Below are 19,520 nucleotides of genomic sequence, written 5' to 3' on the forward strand. Positions count from 1 at the left end.
ACATAACTTTGAAGATCGACAACACACTGAAGGACCCTGAGACCGGGGTATCAAATAGAGATCGCCGAAGTTTGTCGTTTTGCCCTGCTTTCCGCATACTCAGGTCTGTTTATTTGTTCTCTGGTCACCACTCTTGACAACATGAGTGCCGTGAACGATGAACTGGTGGTATCCACTGACGGCTATGTCGAGAGCGAGCCGGCTCTTCTCGGACGGGCCCACAGATACGGGCACGCCGCGGCACTGCCACGCAGCAGAGAGAATCTGAGATATCAATGGGAGATAGCGGTAAGAGGAGAAAAGGAGAGCGGGCTCATTTGTATTATATAGGCGAAGAGGCACCCGTAATGCGTCAAAGCACGCGAGATTTCCCAGACTGCGAACAGACTCTGAGGGCGGGCGAGAGTGCTAAGCCACAGGCAGTGGATCAACATGGATCAACATAAACGTCATGCACGTGAGGACGGGCTAGGCGGGCCGATGGAATTTTTGACACCAAAATACTTAGAGCTATCCTTTCTCCTAAAATCAGTACGCGTATCTCTGGACATTCTAGCCTAATCTGCCGTGGAATTTTACAGCTTTTAATGATAAGCTCGCCTTGTTCTGGGAACCCATGGGAAATGATTATTGATATGTCGCGTAACTGAAATCATGTTGATGCGCGTCTTCGTAGTGTCGCTGACTATTATGTAAGCAGGGCTACAATGTCCCAAGACTTCTTTGGTAAAAATACCCCCTTTAATACCCATTTTGCTCTTTTCCTCGACTTTTCGAAAAAAAAACCCACATACACCGTCTACTGCGTTGTATTCCAGGCTCTTTCGCGGTACTTCATCCTTCTCTCCGGAACTTTGAGCCAATTTTAACAGTCATGCACAGGCTGGCTCCTTGTTTGCCTAGCCTCAGGGAGCATTCTCCAGTCATTTTAACAGCAACTATTCCAGTATCAGCGTCATGGACGTCCAATCAAAATTGACATCGTTAGGATCGAGCACGAGGGAACAAAGGACATTCGGGACGAGAAAAGGTGCTCGGCGTTTGAGACGCACAAATGGAAGAATGAGCGTTAGAGTAATCAAGCCCCACGAAGCGGGAGCATCGGCAGGAGGAGGACAAGAAGAGGACACATCATCTCTTCGTAACAGTACATCAGCATTGGATGGTGAGGATTTCTTAGGCTTACATTTCCAGGTGCTAGCTCACCGTCAGCTATATAGGCCCTGGTCTGCCCAACCGCCAGCGTTAACGGCATCTTAGAAGTCGTTCGACGCCCTCAGTCGTTCGATGTTGTCAAACGAGGTTCTTGACTTTAAAAACTGTGTGTCGACATGATTGCTAATGCGAGGCTTCCATTGAAAGTGCTCACTGACCAGAGTCTTCGTTGAGCCTAGGTTCGGCCTGGATCAGATATCACGACGTCGGCAAAGGTGGAGCTTTTTTCCCCCTTGTCCCGAAAAGGTGATCGTTGATATTTTGAAGCTTTCAGGTCCTTAGCTTTCTGAGTTTTGGGCTCAGGGTAGGCGAGAGTCAGGCGGGGGATGTTCTCGCAAAGTCGGCTGGCATTCGTCAGAATTCAAGATCTGAGCTCGAGTTCTGAGCGGGTCTGAGGTTAGACCTTGAGCTTGAACTCAGTACTCAATATCTTAGTCACCTTGGCTCGATTTCTCTTCTTTAGCACTGATACTGAGCTCAAGATCTCGAGTGCAGTAGGCTGTGGGTTGAGACCACCGCAAGCCTATGTAATTAAAGTACGTAGTAAATATACGCGTGCTCCTGGTCGTCGTCTCAAGCTCAAGCTTAAACGATCTCTCAGGTGAGACGTACACCGAGTGTATAAATCCTTGAAGAATTCTGATGAGTCTACTATCAGAAATCGCACTCAAACATTAGAAAGAGGAATAAAATAACAGAGGGAGATTCGAAGCTTGAGTCAAATTTTCCGCAAATTTCGATTCCCTCACCAATGACACCGGACACCGGACTTACCTATGGCCGAGTTGACATATTTTCAAGACAGGACCTTCGTACTTTTTTCATGACAGAACTTTGTCTTCAAGCTCCCCGAATTTTTTCTTAGTACTCTAGTCTAGCGATGATAGCGATCTCAAGATCTCTACTTCCTCCGCAACGCCATCGCAAACATTCAACCCTCCCTCATGGACATGTCCGGCCCTCGGGTTCACGCAGTCTGTGAGACCCGACGCTTTCCTCTTAGCCAAGCTGCTCACCCTGTTCGTCGTTCTCGACAGCTTTTTGTGTCTAACCGTTGACCAAACCTTTCCTGCGCGAGCCAGCTCCATGGTTCGTCCCCGAAACCCTAGCCAGAGACAAGGAGTTGTTCAATTAACACGTCTGGGAATACAGGTATCTGTAGATTGGTCTATTCTGGCTGACAAGACATTGTGGCTTGGCGTGCGAACCGAATGGGTGTACGACTCCTCGGAAGCGATATGGAATTCACACGCGGACTTCGAACAGATATTCAGTTTCTGGCTTAGCGTGTCCCTATGAACGCGTCTTGGATCAAAATCGGTCATAGGCTGGCTCGTTTATCGCCCACAACACACTCTTGGCAGTCGAACTCAGGAACCCGGAACCGGACAGCTACTGCCTTCACAAAGCCGTCTTTGTCGGTATACTTGTGCTACTTTCCCTCCTGTCGAGACGCCTCGGTGAGGCCAATTTCTCTTGCAGACACCGAAGTACATTCCCTTCTATCCGTTGTACGATACCTCTGGTTTGGCTCAATACCCGCTGCGCGAGTGCTTCCCACACAGACGTCGTACTTCGACATGGGGAAAGATGATACATGAAAACATCTCACGACGACGCCTCTACACCCCGTATTGTGACTATCTTGGTCAGCATTATCATGCGGTTTCTCGATAGTCTGCCAAAATTATCACTCATGTGTGAGCGACGTGTTATAGGCGACGTTTTATTGGACAAGGCTGTCTCGGTTTTCTCTTCGCATCCTGTTTCTAGGATGACAGAGGTGGGTGTTAAACTATTTGCTACAGGCAGCGTGTTATTGGCCCAGCCCATCCGGGTTTCTTTTCACATCCTGCAGAGGTAGGTAAAAAATTAGACGACGTGTTATTGGACAAGCTCGTCTCTTCACGTTCTGTTTCTAGAATGACAAAGGCGGGTGTTGAACTATGTGTCATAGGCGACGTCCTATTGGCCAAGCCAGTCTCTTCCGAAGCCGATTCTGGAGTGACAGAGGCGGGTGTTGAGCGATGGTGACATAGGCGATGTGTTATTGTTGGATAATCCCCTCTCGATTTTATTGTCATATTCTGTTTCCGGAATGAGAGAGGCGTATAAAAGGTGGACGGGTTGAGTCTTCACTGCAGTAGTCGACACTACATGGCTTTTGCACCTCTCCTCGCTGCTCTCGCCTTACTTGCCGTTGTACGCCAGTCCGACGGTATTGCTTAACCTTCTGCCATGTGTAACGACGCTCATACCCTTTAACTAGCTGCCCTCACCAAGCGAGTGGCATGCGCCGATGGTGTCCACACCGTCACCAATGAGGCCTGCTGTGCCCTATTCCCCGTCATAGCCGACATCCAAGAGAATCTCTTCGATGGAGGAGAATGCGGAGAAGAGGTCGGCATTTTTCTTAGTCTTCAACGAGTTGTTCGCTGATTATGGGCGGAATTGTATCTAGGTACACGAGTCGCTTCGTTTGACCTTTCACGATGCCATCGGGTTTTCCTTTACTAAAGGGTAAGCCTTATATCCTCGTATAAATGAAAGCTGACGATCTTGACAGCGGGGGTGGTGCTGATGGATCTATCGTCACTTTCTCCGCCATTGAAACGGAATTCCACGCAAACATTGGTATTGGTATGACTATAATGATAGTTCTTTGAGACCATCGTTCACGGATTTTTCATCTAGACGGAATAGTAGAAGTACAGAGGCCTTTTATCACTGCCCACAACATGACTGCAGGAGACTTGTACGAACATTTAATACATTTATGACTCTGATATTCTTAGAATTCCCCCAGTATCCAGTTGGCTGGCGCAGTTGGGGTGTCCAATTGTCCAGGAGCTCCCCAATTGAACTTCTTGTTGGGACGTCCCCCAGCCACTGCACCCTCGCCAGATCTACTCGTCCCAGAACCTTTCGATACGGTAGATTCAATAATTGCTAGATTTGCCGACGCAGGGTTTTCGTCTTCTGAAATTATAGCTCTCCTATCTTCGTGCGGCATTGTTTCCTTCTATCCTTGCAGAGGCCCCATTTGATATCTCGCTCCAGGCACTCTGTCGCTGCTGCCGATCACGTAGACCCTACGGTAGTGTTAATTCATCTATCTATTGTCTTCTTTCGCTCAAGGGCTTTTGTAGATTCCGGGGTGTGTATCTTGCTGGGGTCCTTGGCTTTGTCTTTACTTATTTTATATAGCACTCCCTTCGACTCGACTCCGGGACTCTTCGACACTCAATTCTTCGTAGAAGTCCAATTGCGAGGCACTTCCTTCCCCGGGTACGTATCCATTGCTTTCCCCTGGCGGGCTAGTCGCTGACAGACATTCGGACAGAACCGGTGGTAATCAGGGTGAAGTTGAGTCGCCACTGGCCGGAGAAATACGACTTCAATCCGACGAGACGGTAAGTCGCGGCCGCATGTTACCTGTCATCGATGGCTCATTACGATTACTAGCTGGCTCGGGGTGTGTCCACATTTTGACCGATGCTTGAACCCAACTTCAACTTTTCCATAGATTCGCGAACGAACTGCGACTGGCAGTCTTTCGCCAGTACGTGATGTTGCATTTCTCAGCAGGGGTCAATCTCAACAGCGCTATTCTCACAGATAACCAGGCCAAGATGCAGGCCGACTTCAAGGCCGCTATGTTGAAACTTTCTGTTACCGGACAAGACGTATCTCAGATGGTAGATTGCACTGAGGTCATCCCAATCCCTTTGGCAGCTGTTGCGCAGAACGCCCACTTGCCTGCCGGATTGGACATGAATGACATCGAACAAGCGGTAAGGCCGTTTTGACATCTTTTCTGGGACGGATTCTCATTTGCCTGTTAGTGTGCCACTGCGGCGTTCCCTACTCTCACGGCTGATCCTGGTCCTGTCACCAGTGTCGCTCCAGTGTAAGAGATACCATATCGTATATCTTTGTTTACTGATTTCTTTCTTTTATACAGTCCACCATCCTAAGTCATTTCCACAGACAAACAGGAAACTTTCCCATTTCTTTTAACTTGATATGCAACAATCGTGAATGTAACTGATCCGGAAACTCTGTAAATAACGCGTTTCAATATTGTATTTTTTGGTCCGCCCGTGCCGATGTTCTTCACAAATTATCCGTATGAACTCCCTGGTGTGCACCTCAAAACGTTCGGCTACTCTCTTTCACATGAACATTCTCCTCTGGGTTTCAAGCGGCTCATTAACGCCCTAGGCAGCCCGGGTTGGCAGACTCCGATCCGATGAACTTCGACAGTACAGTTGGGCCGCCGACTCCGGCATTTTCACGCCCTAGGGCAAAGGATTTTTTATCACAGCGCGTTGAAGTGCACATATGGACGGACGTTTGGACTCAGACTTGCATATTTCTTTCAAAATCGTCTGGTAACCTGGCGGAAAAAAAAGTCGGAGATGGCCTACAGGCGACCACCGCACGCAATACTTGTATTTGACATTGGTGTCGATTCTTCCTCTCCATAGGAAATACAGTATCATTTGAAGCGGGTTCGGCGCCAGTCTACAGAATCTTCTGTATTAACGGCTCCGGATCGTTATGGCGCAGGTGGTACGTTAGGTAGTGCCAGCAATACCGCTCCCGCCGCTATAGCTCGTACTGAATGTAAGGAACTAGTCATTGACACTGAATGGTAGGCATATAATCAAAGCAAGTGGTGTGTATATCCTTAAGCAAATGTTATATCGCCCGTGCTACTCAACTGGCTTCCTCCTGCCGCATGGAAAGGTAGAGAGACACTCTAAAAGGAAACTTCAGGTCAGCCAGCAGAATGGTCAATGACGGAATTGTGTACGGTACGTACCGTCTCTGCACCCGTCCCGGAGCCACCAGGTATAGTGACATTCTTGTAAGGACTGTCAGGCCTACATCCAGTTGTGAAAATATTGTACACACCGTCTGTCCTGAATCAGCCGCCCCATTTTCAGCGTCATGATGAGCAAATCTCATCTTCTGGTCAGCAGCAGCACGGTCTTTCCCGACTGACCACATGGAACTCTTGCGCGAGTTGAGCCTGAAAAATATCTACTGTGTATTGAATGTAAAAGGATAGGAGGGCTCGACTCACATCGCGAGCAGGGAATTTATATAGACTATCGGTCTCTTAGCGAGGAATCACGCGGAAAAATATTCAAATACTGACGCTTTGGTAGAATGAAGGTGCCGATTGCGAAGAAAATCAGAGTATCAGGCCATGCGATGTACTGATAGGTTGGGATATAAGGCGGGGAGAGTCACAGTGATTCACGGGAACACTCGCCGACACAAGAGTAAGAAGAGAACATGCGCTACGTATGTCCGTGATCAGCCTAGAAGGCAATGGGTGTATAACAACTATACCTTGTCATCAGCCCAGATATCACAACGATCCGCATTAGTTTCACAATTGTTTTGATAGTGCTATGTAAGCAGTCCTCCAAGATGAGAAAATACAGAGACCTTAGGAAGAGAGAGACGAACCTGGGAAAAGTAGTCATAGACCTGCCTTTGTGAAGGTAGAAGCACATCACGCCGGCAATAGTGAAATCGGCTGCTGTCATTGTGGAGAAAACTGTATATATGCACGTCTATGACCAAGCATCAGAATACTTCATGCATCTTAATGGAGAGCTTACGGCCTACCTTAACTTTCGAAATGTCCACAAAGCTCGAGATGGTGTATCTGACAATAACATAAATGAAGTAAATGGAGATGACCTCCCGGGTTGCTCACGTGTCGTAGATCACATCTGATAGGTGGCATGCTCGCGTCAGTACTAGGATGTGATCATAGAAGTAGGGCCTACAGAGTCCCGTGCCTGCGAAAAGAAATTAAATCACCCTGCTCTGTTTCGACGAGAAGGAGAATCTCACCAAATGTTGCCGCGACAGGAATGACCTGAAGATCATACACCGATTTTGAGTGTCTTGACCTATATACTATAAACAGTGAAACACCTACAATAAGCCGTGGTAAGACCGTATGAAATTTAAGGCCAACTATGAGAGTATAACATATCAGAAGATGGGCCCAAAACCTATGGAGATTTCAGGGAACAAAGACAAACGTTTCCATATTCTGACACCGTATAATCTGCGATAGCAGTAGCTGAGTACTTCCAATCAATCAATGACCTGGTCGAAGGAGACGCACGCCTGGACACCAGCGTTGATCAATATCTATTGACGGATAAGTGGCGCTTGTTAAAGGATATGACGATACGTACATTAATCAAAAGCTGCAGCTAACGGGAGCGGAGAATCATAGCATCACAGATCAATGAAGTGTGGGGAAAGACCGTTACCGGAAAGCTCCTGCAAGCAAAAATCAGGCTCGACGGAACCGATGGCTCTGACATACATACCAGATGATCTTGGACAGCAGTGCGATATAATTTCCAAATGATTGGATAAGATAAAAATACAGAGCATGGGTGCTCAACGCAACGTGGAGCGTATCGAGGATCCTGCAGATCACAGTCGATCAAGACACAGCTTCATGCCTCCAACGTGGTGGAAACATACCATAGTAAGGCGATCTGGAGAGGGTTTTCATAATGTATGAGAGAGGTCCAACGCGAGGGCTTAATATTTCGTACCCCATATCGAAAGATCCATGGGTCATCAGGATTTAGTTTGTAATAGATGACGGTCTGCAGAATGGTTAATCCATAACAGCTGGGGTACAGTGTGAGCATAACAGAGATTACGAAGAACAATGCACGCACACTGAAGCTATAGTGGCCCCGATGAAAAGCGCTCCTAGGGTCTTTGCCAGCTCTGAGGGAATATCAGCTATGGGTACTGGTAAGGGAAGCGACGACATCTTGAGCGCCTGTGTTGAAGGAACAGCACGCCAGTTATATCCTAACGCATGACACATAGAATTTTAGAATCATCTTCGAAGAAGGTATGCCATTGGTTCCCGCGATTCTGTCAGATAATTAAAAGCTTCCGAATCGATAATTCGAACACACGAGCGGCTATTCCTTGATCTAGAGGCAGTTTTAGCACTGGTTCAGCACTGAGCACCTAATGACCGTCAGAATCAGTTGATGGAACATTTATTTATACATAGGATGGGAGACAAAGGATCTGAACGGTGCTTTGCTTCAGTCAAGCTTTCTGATGAACTCAGTTCGGAAGATGCCGAAGTACTTCTCACTCGATTCGTACCTCTGGCTGCGAATTTTCGAAAATGTGGAACTCTACTAAACTGGGAGAGATTGTATCGCTCTCAAGGTTTGCCCCCCCCACTTTGAGTCACGTCGGCGCTAGAAGCTTGATTTAGTCCAACGAGCCCGGATCATTTACTTAGAAACCCCGAGGACCACACGGTCTCAGGACTTCTTCGAGATTCCCTCAGACTGAGAAATAGATGCTGTTTCCGGGCGGTACTGCATCCTTCGTCTACGACAACAACGGGTAGTGACAATCTGCGTTTCAAAACGAAGGCCGGTCGTGTGAAACATGGGAGCGAGGGCTGAACGAGATCAAAAGCATTGTCGTTTTCTGTAGACGCAGAGAACTGACTGGAGCCGAGGAAGAATAAGGCCCCAGGGCATATCACAGGCCTGGGCTGTCCTGCAGAATGATGAGCTTGCGATTACAATGTGCTTGGATACGAAAGGCCTGCCGTCGGTCGCGCTAGCCTGTGTCAACTCTGCCTGGACACTCGGGATGTCCTACTCCATTGCCAGAGAGTGGAGGACGACAAGAATGAAGGTGATTATTTATCGCCTTCGGATCCTCATTAACTGCGACCTCCAGCGTCAAGCCAACCGGGGCTTCGGCCTCAGAAGACAATTGAGTACAAGAAATTCTGGGTGAGTAATTGCTGTGCCTGGGCTCGTAAGAATACATGGTCCTCGTATCGCTATAGCGCTAGTGATCCAGCAGATAACAGAGAAAAGGTAGCCATTGGGACCATAGGGCATAGCAGTACGACATGAGTGCATTGTCATGCAAATGTCATATCAGCCAGACTGCGATTTCCTTCTGGAATGGAGACAGATATAGCGATCAGAAAAAGGTCAGCTCACTGAATATCGATCGCAGTACATTGTACGCACCGTCACTCCTGAATCAATCACTCCATTGCTTGAATCGTGAGGCGCCAATCTGAGAATCTCATGCCTCAGGCAACAGCGAGTTAAACACTGACGCTTTGACAAAATAAAGTCGATTGCTATGAAGACGAGAGCGTTAGGCTAGGCAATATACTGTAAAGAAACCTAGTATGAGATTGGAGACAAATACAGGATGGAAACTGAGGAATCAGTCACCGCAACGAGAGTAAAAAGCGAACATGCGCTAGGAACACTTATGATTAACTCGCAAGGCATCGCATAGGAGAGAGATCTATATATCGTTGTCAGGCCAGATATCACTGCAAGCCGCGTTAACCCTACAATTATCTTAGTCGCACTATAAACCTTACCTAGAGAAGTTGATCATTGATCTACCCTTGTGCAGGTAGAAGAAGCACATTGCACTGGCGATAATAAAATCGGCTCCTATGACCGTGGAGAAAACTAGGGATTAGACCCCCTCCGACGTCCGACGTACGAGCCGAAGACCTCCTCTGATGGTCGAAAGCTTGACAGGGTGTACCTGGAAATGAATTCAATGAAAAATCGGTCATGCCTTCCGGAGGGCTTACGTATCATAAATCGCATCTAACAAGCGGAGTCGAGTTAGTACGGCGCCGGAATTATAGGAGTGTCACTTACAGAATCCTGTGCCTGCGGGGAATTTAAGTTATACCTTTCTTCTTTCATCAGGACAAGGAGTATCTCACCAAACGTTGCAGCAACCGCAAGGAACTGCGGGGCCGAATACCAGTGTCAACTTGTGTTCGCATAGGTAAAGTGAACACCTACGATAAAACGTGGCAGGACTGTATGAAAATGACTGCCGACTGCGAGACGATCATAGTTAGGATTGTATAGAGGATCCTTCAAGGAACGAAGATGAACACTTTACTATTCTGACAACGTACAAGCTGTGGCATCGATTCCGATTATCACGGCGCAGATCGAAGGGGACGCACGCTTGCACGCCACACACAGTCAGCATCTGGGCTCCTGTCAGACACGGATTACTGAAGGATATATAAAGACGCACATTGACCAAAAGCTGCAGCTAATATGGAAAAGGGGGCCCGATCTCACAGATCAACGAGACGAGGAAAAACTGTTACTGGAAAACTCCTGGAAGTGGCTCGAAATTCAGAACTCGACAGAAAAAAGGCACCGCTTGACGTATCAAATAACCATGAACAAGGCGAGATCTTTTCCGAACAATTCGATAAGGTAGAAATAGAGTGCGTGGAGGCTCAGCGCAACATGGAGTGTATCGAGCATCCTGCAGATCGGATTACGTCAAGATACAACTTCGATATATGTCCCCTTCGTGCGGGCAACGCACTACGGAAAGGCGACCTGTATACAGTCCATGCTGTGTGAACCAAGTTCAACGCGAAAGCTTAGGATCCCGAACCGCGTATCGAAAGAGCCACGGATCGTTGGGAATTTGTTTGTAATAGATGACAGTCTGAAAAATAGCAATTCCATAGCTAAGGTGTAGTGTGAGCATCGACGCGAATCCTCTAGGAAATATCACGTACACTGCAGCTACGGTGGCACCGATGTAAATTGCGCCGAGTGTCACTCCCATGAGCGAGGGAACATCAGCCAGCCGTATCGGAGTGACCGGCGATGTCATTTTGGGAGCCGGTTTTTGAGGGAGTATCGCGTTGCTTATGTACGAGCACATAGTATCCGGCATTTGGGAACAACATTCGATGAAGGCCTGCATCGAACTAATTCCAATTGACCCCGTCAAATAGGGCAAAGTTTCGAATTCATGCCCCGACATGGCAATGAAGCAAGCGGGACCGATATCCACGAAACCATAATCTATGTTGAGTGTGTTTTTTTTGGGTGAGCGATGCTGGTGAATAAGCGCAGGTGGTCATTAAGAGTATTTTTCGTCTATCGTATTAATGATCAACGTTGCTCCACGGTGCAAAGATGTGAAAAGGTCACCATTGGGGTCAGACTCTAACCGATAGAGAGCATGTCCGTCGAGTGATCGCACAACTACAACAGACAAGTTTTGCTTTTGACAGTTCATTTCGGATAAGGATGCGACTAGGAGCCAGCATATCAGTCATGTCTGCAGACGTTGCGGTTCCGCTTGATCGTGTTAAGGTTGACATGGTGGTTAGGCTGCTTCCACGTTAGCCGTTCGCCAATATGCAAACAAGAAACGGCGTACCTCCAAAGCGTGATGAACCCATCAGGTCGAACCCGGGTTATAAACCCGATGTATGTGCACCATTCCAAAACATAATAGGCATCTCGGGAATACCGTACCGCTGCTGCCTTCGTTAACATGGGCCCCATGTCAGTAGATACACGCACTCAAAAAAGAACTTTTATTTCCAAAAACATGGACATCGCTCATGCGCTCACAAGCCTCCTCACGCCGTCCTTAGGTTGTCCAAACAGAGTACTGCGATAGAAAAATGTCCAGGAAGGGGCCATCGTTGGCGTACGATTCTTGTCGTCGTAAACAAGAAAGCAAATACAACGCCGAAGCCATATCCATTGGCTCGGACAACCTTCTGAGCTTGGTCTTAACGCCGTGTCATGTGGTGTATGCACCGTCCACATATTATCGAGTGTAAATAGGCGACCTCTTGACTGAGCTTGCTGAAGCGTTCTTCCCCGCCATAATGGATATGCAGGTTGCATGTGCGCTAGTAGCCGACACGAGCGAGCCGTTACTGCTGTCGTCGAGATTAGAACGCGCCTCTGATTTCAAGCAGAAAATAACGCACTCTGCTGCACCATGACCATTCTGGGGAAAGCACAGTCACGTATCTTCTATCATCGCTGCCGGAATATCGTTGCTGGTGAGCGGTGCCTGTGTCGAGAGCCTTCAAGATGATGGTGGACAGTGGCAATTTTTCTACAGCGCTTATAATAACCAAGGCCAGCTAATTCATTGAGAAACATGTCGTATTTGAAGAGAAAAGCGTCCAAGTTACACGACTGGCAGTGATGAAGGATATCATTGGGCAAGAACATGGTGAGTGCGAATGCTGCTTCTGAACTCAGGTGGCCTGCCCTCAAGTCCACGTGTTTGCTTAAGGGGTACCATGTATTTCCAGATAATAATATCACAAGAGAACGGCCAAAAGGTGCCTTTGACTGGGATTTTCTACGCTACGTCTGATGTGGATATTCTTCAGCTTCCTTCATTGACTCAGACTTACCAAACTATGATCACAACCCTATCTCAGTGTCCTCAGTGCGGGTTCGCGCCATCTGAAAAGCCCCTTCCCAATGGGATCTCCATCGCTCAACTGCAGGATTTTTTTGCCTGTAATGACGCTCCCGTATGTGCCGAACGTGCGGAACTAGAAGCCGTTATCCGTGAGGGAGAGCAGTATTTGGCCTTCCTCCAGCAACGCATATCACAAACCCAGAATACCCTCGACTCACTCTTGAAAGAGCAGAACCGAGCAGTCAAGCACATCGCTGACTCGAAATTGGTCTTGAATCCCGTCCATCGTTTACCTCCCGACATTTTGAGCCACATCTTTCTTTTATGTATCTTTCCGGACAGCGAGCCGTTACAGTCCAGTGATAGCGACGCGGATACTTCATTGCTGGACTCCCTCAGCATCACGAATTCTCCGTGGAACTTATCCTATGTCTCATCTCGATGGCGACAAGTTGCTTTAACCACACCTAGTCTCTGGTCATTCATCGGGCTCCAACTTCACAGATACCAGGGCCACACGCGTTCATTATTCCGTCTCGGAACATATTTGGGAAGGTCCGGTACACACCACCTCACTGTTGCTATCGAGAGTGATGAGGACACATTGGACCATCCCATTCTTCCCATAATTCTCTCCACCTCTCCCCGCTGGAAAGAACTCTTCATTAGTCTTCCCTTCTCTGCATTCCGCATTTTCAACAACATTTCCGGTTCACTGAGTTCCCTTACTTCACTTTGTGTGTTCCTACATGGTGAACCAGACACAGAATCCGAGCCGATAGCCATGATCGAAGCATTCCGTTTCGCACCGCAGTTACAAGAGTTAGAATTTGCAGAATGGAATTGGAGGATCCTCTTTCACAACCTATTTTATTTTCCATCAGAACAAATCACCAAAGTGGTGTCAGAGGGAAACAACATGCAGCCCCTCGCCCTCTTACAAAAAGTGCCAAATTTGGTGCATGGCACATTTTCGGCAGACATAGATTTCCTCTCAGATGCACCATCTGATGTGTGTTGGCACACTCATCTCCAGGTGCTGATCATAACCGAGAATGCTGAGAGATTCATAGCTGAGCTGTTTTCAAGACTCGCTTTGCCAGAGCTTCTCCAGTTACGGATGGAATTCAGTGATCCAGGAGAGGATAATAGTATTGTTTTGCCGGAATTCACTACAGAGACTGCACCAGTGTTGGAGTATCTGTGTATACAGATCAAAGATTCAATGACTCTTGACAGTCAAACATTGACACACCTATTGAAGCACACCCCATTACTGAGGAACCTGAAACTCAGTGGCAAGGTGATGACCAATGATGTCTTTCTCCAGCTTGGAAGGAAGACAGAGTTTTCATGGTTGGTCCCTCAGCTATGCAGGATAGACTTGAGAGGGTCAACATTTGAATTTGAGGATGCCAACAGTATCATTGTTGGAATGGTTGCATTTTGAAGTGAAGCTGTTGAGGGTGGCACAACCTTGCAGACACTCATTCTGGATGAGCCATTTTGTTTTGAGGATGATGATCTTTCTGCAAGATGGCACACACTCTGCCAAGAGAGTCTAGATGTTCAGTATGGTGGATGAAAGGTGTTGTGGAAGTTTTTATTGCATTTTCTGATAGAATGAATTGTTAGTTCTGAGCAATGTGTGGATAAGCATGTTGCTGTGACACTTGTGATATTCAATTATGGTCTCCATGATCTTCTTTGTATTTGCAGCTGTTTATGTATAAATAGCTGTCAGTTGCTCTCATCTGTTAACTATAACAGTTGAGGTGAGCATTATGCAAAACTATTATGTACTTGTACTTACTGTGTCTCATAACTTACTTTGATTGTATCTAGTCATTCTTATACCAAAATTCTATCAGGTCTTAAGCTTTGTCCTTACCTGAACTTAAAGTGATCAATATTATTCTATATCTTATTGCTCTTTATGCAATGTCTACTGTTACAAGCATATCAACTGATTCTACCAACCTTTCTGCCTCTGTGCTATGGCTTGAGACAAATGGAGTAAATTAGCTTATCTTTGCTACTCACTTTGAAATAGCTGTGGCAGCTAAAAATAAGATCAGATCACTTTATTAGCACCACTCTCCATTCAAGGTATAATATATGTTCTATTACTGAGGACCAAGTTGCTGAAATTTATCAATAGGACAAGAACAAAGTCATCTCTCAATTCCTGTTGTCTCAGTGTATTCATAATGGTTTTTTATATTTAGTTCATCATGCAATTGCTATCACCAAACAGTGAGTAGAAATTATGAAGTATTACATGGAGAAAAGAGCATATCAGCAAATATAGTAGAATCAGCAAAGGCTAGCAAGAGAGTTATAGCATCCATAGTCACTTTAATAATGATAATAACATTACTGTCCACTTTCATTCTCTGTCACAAGCAGGATATTAATTCTGACCTTCTGAAAAACATGATTTCAGAAGAGTATGATTATCAGTAACACTCAAAGAAAAGTCACCATCTGCAGAATGGTGAAAAAGAGAGAAAAGTACAAGATGATGATAAAGTGTTAGCAGCTGTACCTGGCAAGATTAATGGCAAGTCCTAGAGGCATTATTCAAATCATGGTTGCTTCAATTGTAGAAGTTACAATTGTTAGAGGAAGGACTGCCCCAAGCCTCTGAAATAAGGCTCAATTGATAGCAAGAAAAGCAGTGACAAGACACCAAATACTACTAATGCTGTCATAGGCCTTGACAGTGATTCAGAAGTGGAGTGTGCATTTGTTGCTTAGAGTGATAAAGATGATAAAGAACTGATTTGGGCCTCAGACATTGATGCTGATTCTATATCAGCTGATGATGCTTCAAATCTATCACTCTACTCACTGACTGATTCATTGAATACTAGCAGTGACTTAAAATCTCATTCTTTTATATCTGCACTGAAAAAGATTCTAATACTAAAGATGGTGAAGACTGGTTTTCTGATTTAGAAGGCCAAGTTAGTCCATGAGGTTGCAGTTGAAACTCTGATGAGTTGGTCAACAGTGATATAGATCTTGACATTAATCAAGAAGATGATAACAAAAGTGGGACACTGTATCTATCACATCTGAATCAGCTGCAGCAGTGTATCAGCCCATGACAGACTTACCTTGTAGCAAGTTATATAACTCTGACATCACCAAAGATCTTTCACCATACTGTGATGTATTTAAAAACTTTATTGAAACTCCTCTTAGAAAGTTTATGGCAGTGAACATGCAGCATTTTATTGTGCAGGGTATTGGAGATATTGTATTTGAAGTCCTAAATAAGAAAGACATATTAAAGCTTCAGCTCACCAAGATCTTGTATTCTCCAGAAGTCAGCTATACTTTGATTTCAATAGGCCAATTTGACAATTTAGATTGTATCTTTACCTTCAAAGATAATGCATATATACTTGATGGGCCAAATGGAAACTGAATTGAGATTGTCTCAAAGACCAAAGATGGTTTATATTGAGTTGTCCATTCACCAAATCAAGATGTAACAGCCAATGCAGTTGAAGAAACCATTTCTTTAATGGACTTTCATCATTGCATAGATCATATTGCTCCAGAAGTAGTCTGCCATCTAGTTGAGAAGGAATTCATCATTGGAGTGAAGCTAAACATGAATGAAGAAGAACCTACCTTCTGTGAGTCATGAATTTATGCCAAAGCTACTTATAAACCTTGCAGAAAGGTATCAGAGAGCAGAGAGCTGTAAAAGTAGATGGTGAGATTCATTTGGATATATGAGGACCAGCACCAGTTGCTATGCTTCAAGGTTGTTATTATTATATCATCTTTATTAATAACAAGATGAGATACACCAACATTTGCTTCTTGCATTGCAAATATGAGGTCTTCAAAGCTTATATCAATTTTTATATCTGGCTTTGCACCTAATATGATAAATCTATGAAAATTTTACATTCAGATCAAGAGAGTGAACATCAAAGCAAAGAATTCATACTATATCTCAAGGAAGCTGGCACAGACCAGAAGTTGATGGTACATGATTCTTCTTGGCAAAATAGTGTGGCTGAACATTATAACAGAATCCTGATGGAGTGAGTTTCAGCACTCTTACATGCTAGTGAACTATCTTGAGTCTTATAGGCAAAAGCTGCTTATCTGGTTGATGAATAGGATGATGATGAAAGCTTTGAATAATAGCACACTATATGAAGCTTTAATGAGCAAGAAACCAAACCTTCACAATGTGCATAAGCAAGGCTCTAACATATAGGTTCAGACTGAAGAAAGAGCAAAACTAAATGAAAATCAGATTTGCAAGATGAAATATATGGGTGTAGATGACCAAAACCAAGGCTTCCATATCTACTGGCCAAATTCTCATATGATCACCACTAAATAGAATATATACCATAACTAAAGTGATCTATCAGCACAAGATCTCAAGAGAGAGGACTTGGACATTCAAGTTAAGACTCCTGAAAATAGGATACACCTTGATGCTATTTATGTAGTTCCAACTATGCCTACAATAACCTCACAACAATCTCCAGTTACCCCTGTATCTTTCTCACTCCTATCTGAATCTATATCTCATGAAAAATGAGTGCATTTATGATATTATCAAAGATCATAGCATTGCATCTAGTTGTCTATCAGACCTATGTTTCACAAAGAGAATTCAACTGCCACCAGAAAATGTTGCCAAAAGTACACCCACTATCCCATCTGAAGAATTCAAGGATGCAGAGAGTCTGAAACTTGAAGGAGAAGGTCAGGCAGACTGGATGATGGGTATTGATGAAGAAGAATATGCACTGGCAGCCATAGTAAGCAAGATAGAGGGATTGGACCCACATGGTTTGGCTGATGCATGGAGCCATTCTGATTGGCCTCAATGAGAAGCTGGAATAACTGAGGAACCCACAAGTCTGAATAATGCTGATATCTGAGAACTCATTGAATTACTTTCTGGAGAAAATGTTGTAGACTCAAATGGGTCTTCCATGATAAAAAGGATGAATCAGGTCATATTATTTAATATAAAGCCTGACTCATTGTCTATGAGTTTTCTTAAATTTCAAATGTTGGCTATTTTCTAAGTGATTTATTCACATCTGTCATCTGATTAGCTTCTATCTGACTTGCCTTAGCTTGTCTCTGCAAGTGGCATATTTGTAAGTTAGTGTCCAAGAGGAAGAATGGACAATCTCTTACTATACAAAGTGCCTTTGATGGCAAATTTTTTCTGGACACCATTTCAAGTCACAATCAAGAGAAGCTTCATCATTCCAGAGGGACTCTCACTGTCTATATATAAGAACTGGGATATGTAACTGCTTGAGATCATCTTTCTCTTGCCCACACAAAGAATTCACTCTTCAACATGAACTCTTATAGCTAAGTTCACTGTTATCCAGTGACTTATGGCTATGACTGCAATGGGAACTGTTAGACCCAAGTGACACATGATCAATAACATATGGTAAATAAGCACTGTATCACATCCATACAATCATGCTTAAGTCCACTTTAGTGTGTTTAGAGATATTATGTCTCAAGATCAATGCTAGTTGACTTAAGTAAAATGGTAGAATAAAGGATAGTTTAAGATTAGAGTTACATGATGTTAGCTATGCTACTTATATACCATTCATCTCCTAGGTAAATATAGCACTACTAATTGTGAGTGTCTATCCTATAGTACTTGTTGTCTTAGGATGCTATAGTTATCTATAAAAGAGAGATTGTCCTATTGTTAGGGTGTCACTATGTGTTGTAAAGCAATAGTTAATGTGCTGACTAAGACCATCTCATAGTTTAAGTGCTAATCTAGACACTCTGACTAAGCATGAATAGGGGTAAAAGAGAAAAATAAAAGATGAAAAATCATAACATTACTTTCTTCTTAAGACCATCATCCTGATGACTTAATTTAGGGATAGTTCATATTTATGTATAGCAGCATCAGTGTTCATCTGCTTCTTATTGATCCACTGGTTTGATTCAGACCCATATCCCTTCCAGCTGATAAGATAATCTATAGTTGTCATCATTCTGCTGCCTCATGCTTTGACTTTTCATATTTTGTGGTTGAGGATTTGATCAATCTTGTAGTGTTCCTCATCATCAATGAGTTCTGGAGGAGATAGAGATGGTTGTTCTTGGTTGGAGAAGGGAGGGATGACATATAGCATTAGGAGAGTTTTGTTGAAAACATTGTGAATGCACTATGTGATGGGTAGTCAGAGTTTATACACTGAGACCTCAACTTTTGCTAGAATAGGAAATAGGCTCATTCATCTGTCAGCCAGTTTCTTCTTTGGGCACAGTAAGTGTAGATTTGTTGTGTCAAGCCATACTTTATCATTGATGGCATAGGAGTGTGGGGAGTGGCAATGTTTATTGTATTGTAGTTTCATAGTGGCAGCAGCCTTTTCCAAGGTGATCTGGATTTTAAGGTGGATTTTCATTATTTCAGTGGCAAAATCAATGGAGGCAGGTGTGGATGTGTGTAATTTTGTAGTGACAGCGATTTTGGAATGTTGATCATAGTTGATGAAGAAGAGAGTCTTTTCCATTGCTGAGTGAACCTGATTGTTATGCTGAAAGCTCACCAGTGTGAGCCACTCTGTTCAGTCATTCTGTCAATAGTTAATAAACATGCAGAGATACTTCTTGATCTCCTGGTTGACATGTTCTATCTGTCTATCTGTTTGAGGGTGATAGGCAGTGGAGGCATTACTTTGGATTCTGAGGAGTCAATATAAGTCATCAAGAAACTTGGATATGAATTGAGGGCCTTGGTCTGAAATCATGATCTGTAGCATTCTATATTTGGAATAGACCTCATTCTGAAGGATTTTGGCCTATCCTTCTGATGATAGTTTGGTGGAGCAGGCTGTTAGGAATGTGCCAATAAAGTGGATTTGAGTGCACATATGGAGACTGGCAGAGTGCATGGGTGTCAATGAAGCTATTGGCAATATCACTCTTAAGTTGGAGCCCAAGGATTTGGATAGACAGAATGGAGT

General features: G+C 44.5%; 7 protein-coding genes across 7 annotated transcripts; 3 read left to right on the forward strand and 4 right to left on the reverse strand.

The window, feature by feature from the left end:
• Positions 1-3,094: 3,094 nt before the first annotated feature.
• BT62DRAFT_330547 (manganase peroxidase) lies at positions 3,095-5,405 on the forward strand. The gene is made up of 15 exons (XM_043180525.1): positions 3,095-3,433; positions 3,485-3,615; positions 3,677-3,735; positions 3,782-3,855; positions 3,910-3,970; positions 4,022-4,219; positions 4,276-4,312; positions 4,365-4,372; positions 4,423-4,503; positions 4,559-4,628; positions 4,681-4,690; positions 4,742-4,777; positions 4,834-5,009; positions 5,061-5,125; positions 5,180-5,405. The coding sequence occupies exons 1-15, from the start codon at positions 3,373-3,375 to the stop codon at positions 5,190-5,192; spliced, it is 1,080 nt and encodes a 359-aa protein (XP_043036921.1). The 5' UTR covers positions 3,095-3,372; the 3' UTR covers positions 5,193-5,405.
• A 423-nt stretch (positions 5,406-5,828) lies between these two features.
• On the reverse strand, positions 5,829-6,805 carry BT62DRAFT_331329 (uncharacterized protein). Its single transcript, XM_043180528.1, has 9 exons — positions 6,725-6,805; positions 6,580-6,608; positions 6,500-6,527; positions 6,383-6,443; positions 6,308-6,332; positions 6,227-6,253; positions 6,136-6,143; positions 6,044-6,085; positions 5,829-5,980 (listed from the first exon to the last, which is right to left on the reverse strand). Exons 2-9 carry the CDS (start codon positions 6,585-6,587, stop codon positions 5,934-5,936), a joined length of 246 nt encoding a protein of 81 aa, XP_043036922.1. The 5' UTR covers positions 6,588-6,608; positions 6,725-6,805; the 3' UTR covers positions 5,829-5,933.
• Positions 6,806-7,264: 459 nt separating this feature from the next.
• On the reverse strand, positions 7,265-8,487 carry BT62DRAFT_331033 (uncharacterized protein). Its single transcript, XM_043180527.1, has 7 exons — positions 8,436-8,487; positions 7,947-8,250; positions 7,818-7,896; positions 7,744-7,757; positions 7,584-7,685; positions 7,442-7,533; positions 7,265-7,312 (listed from the first exon to the last, which is right to left on the reverse strand). The coding sequence occupies exons 2-6, from the start codon at positions 8,099-8,101 to the stop codon at positions 7,464-7,466; spliced, it is 420 nt and encodes a 139-aa protein (XP_043036923.1). The 5' UTR covers positions 8,102-8,250; positions 8,436-8,487; the 3' UTR covers positions 7,265-7,312; positions 7,442-7,463.
• Positions 8,488-10,170: 1,683 nt separating this feature from the next.
• On the reverse strand, positions 10,171-10,734 carry BT62DRAFT_935043 (uncharacterized protein). Its single transcript, XM_043186844.1, has 5 exons — positions 10,653-10,734; positions 10,609-10,612; positions 10,486-10,585; positions 10,345-10,430; positions 10,171-10,296 (listed from the first exon to the last, which is right to left on the reverse strand). Exons 1-4 carry the CDS (start codon positions 10,674-10,676, stop codon positions 10,388-10,390), a joined length of 171 nt encoding a protein of 56 aa, XP_043036924.1. The 5' UTR covers positions 10,677-10,734; the 3' UTR covers positions 10,171-10,296; positions 10,345-10,387.
• A 950-nt stretch (positions 10,735-11,684) lies between these two features.
• Positions 11,685-12,083, reverse strand: BT62DRAFT_1009237 (uncharacterized protein; the record flags this gene model as incomplete). Its single annotated transcript, XM_043177522.1, has 2 exons — positions 11,685-12,013; positions 12,065-12,083. The coding sequence occupies 2 exons, from the start codon at positions 12,081-12,083 to the stop codon at positions 11,685-11,687; spliced, it is 348 nt and encodes a 115-aa protein (XP_043036925.1).
• Positions 12,084-12,613: 530 nt separating this feature from the next.
• Positions 12,614-13,012, forward strand: BT62DRAFT_841374 (uncharacterized protein; the record flags this gene model as incomplete). Its single annotated transcript, XM_043182443.1, has 2 exons — positions 12,614-12,867; positions 12,913-13,012. Coding segments are annotated over 2 exons (354 nt in total), but the record flags the coding sequence as incomplete, so codon positions are not given.
• A 602-nt stretch (positions 13,013-13,614) lies between these two features.
• Positions 13,615-14,191, forward strand: BT62DRAFT_935045 (uncharacterized protein). The gene has a single exon (XM_043186845.1). It carries the CDS (start codon positions 13,634-13,636, stop codon positions 13,961-13,963), a length of 330 nt encoding a protein of 109 aa, XP_043036927.1. The 5' UTR covers positions 13,615-13,633; the 3' UTR covers positions 13,964-14,191.
• Positions 14,192-19,520: the final 5,329 nt, after the last annotated feature.

The sequence above is a fragment of the Guyanagaster necrorhizus genome (assembly GCF_019112545.1).
Source record: "Guyanagaster necrorhizus MCA 3950 unplaced genomic scaffold BT62scaffold_23, whole genome shotgun sequence".
Lineage (NCBI taxonomy): Eukaryota > Fungi > Basidiomycota > Agaricomycetes > Agaricales > Physalacriaceae > Guyanagaster > Guyanagaster necrorhizus.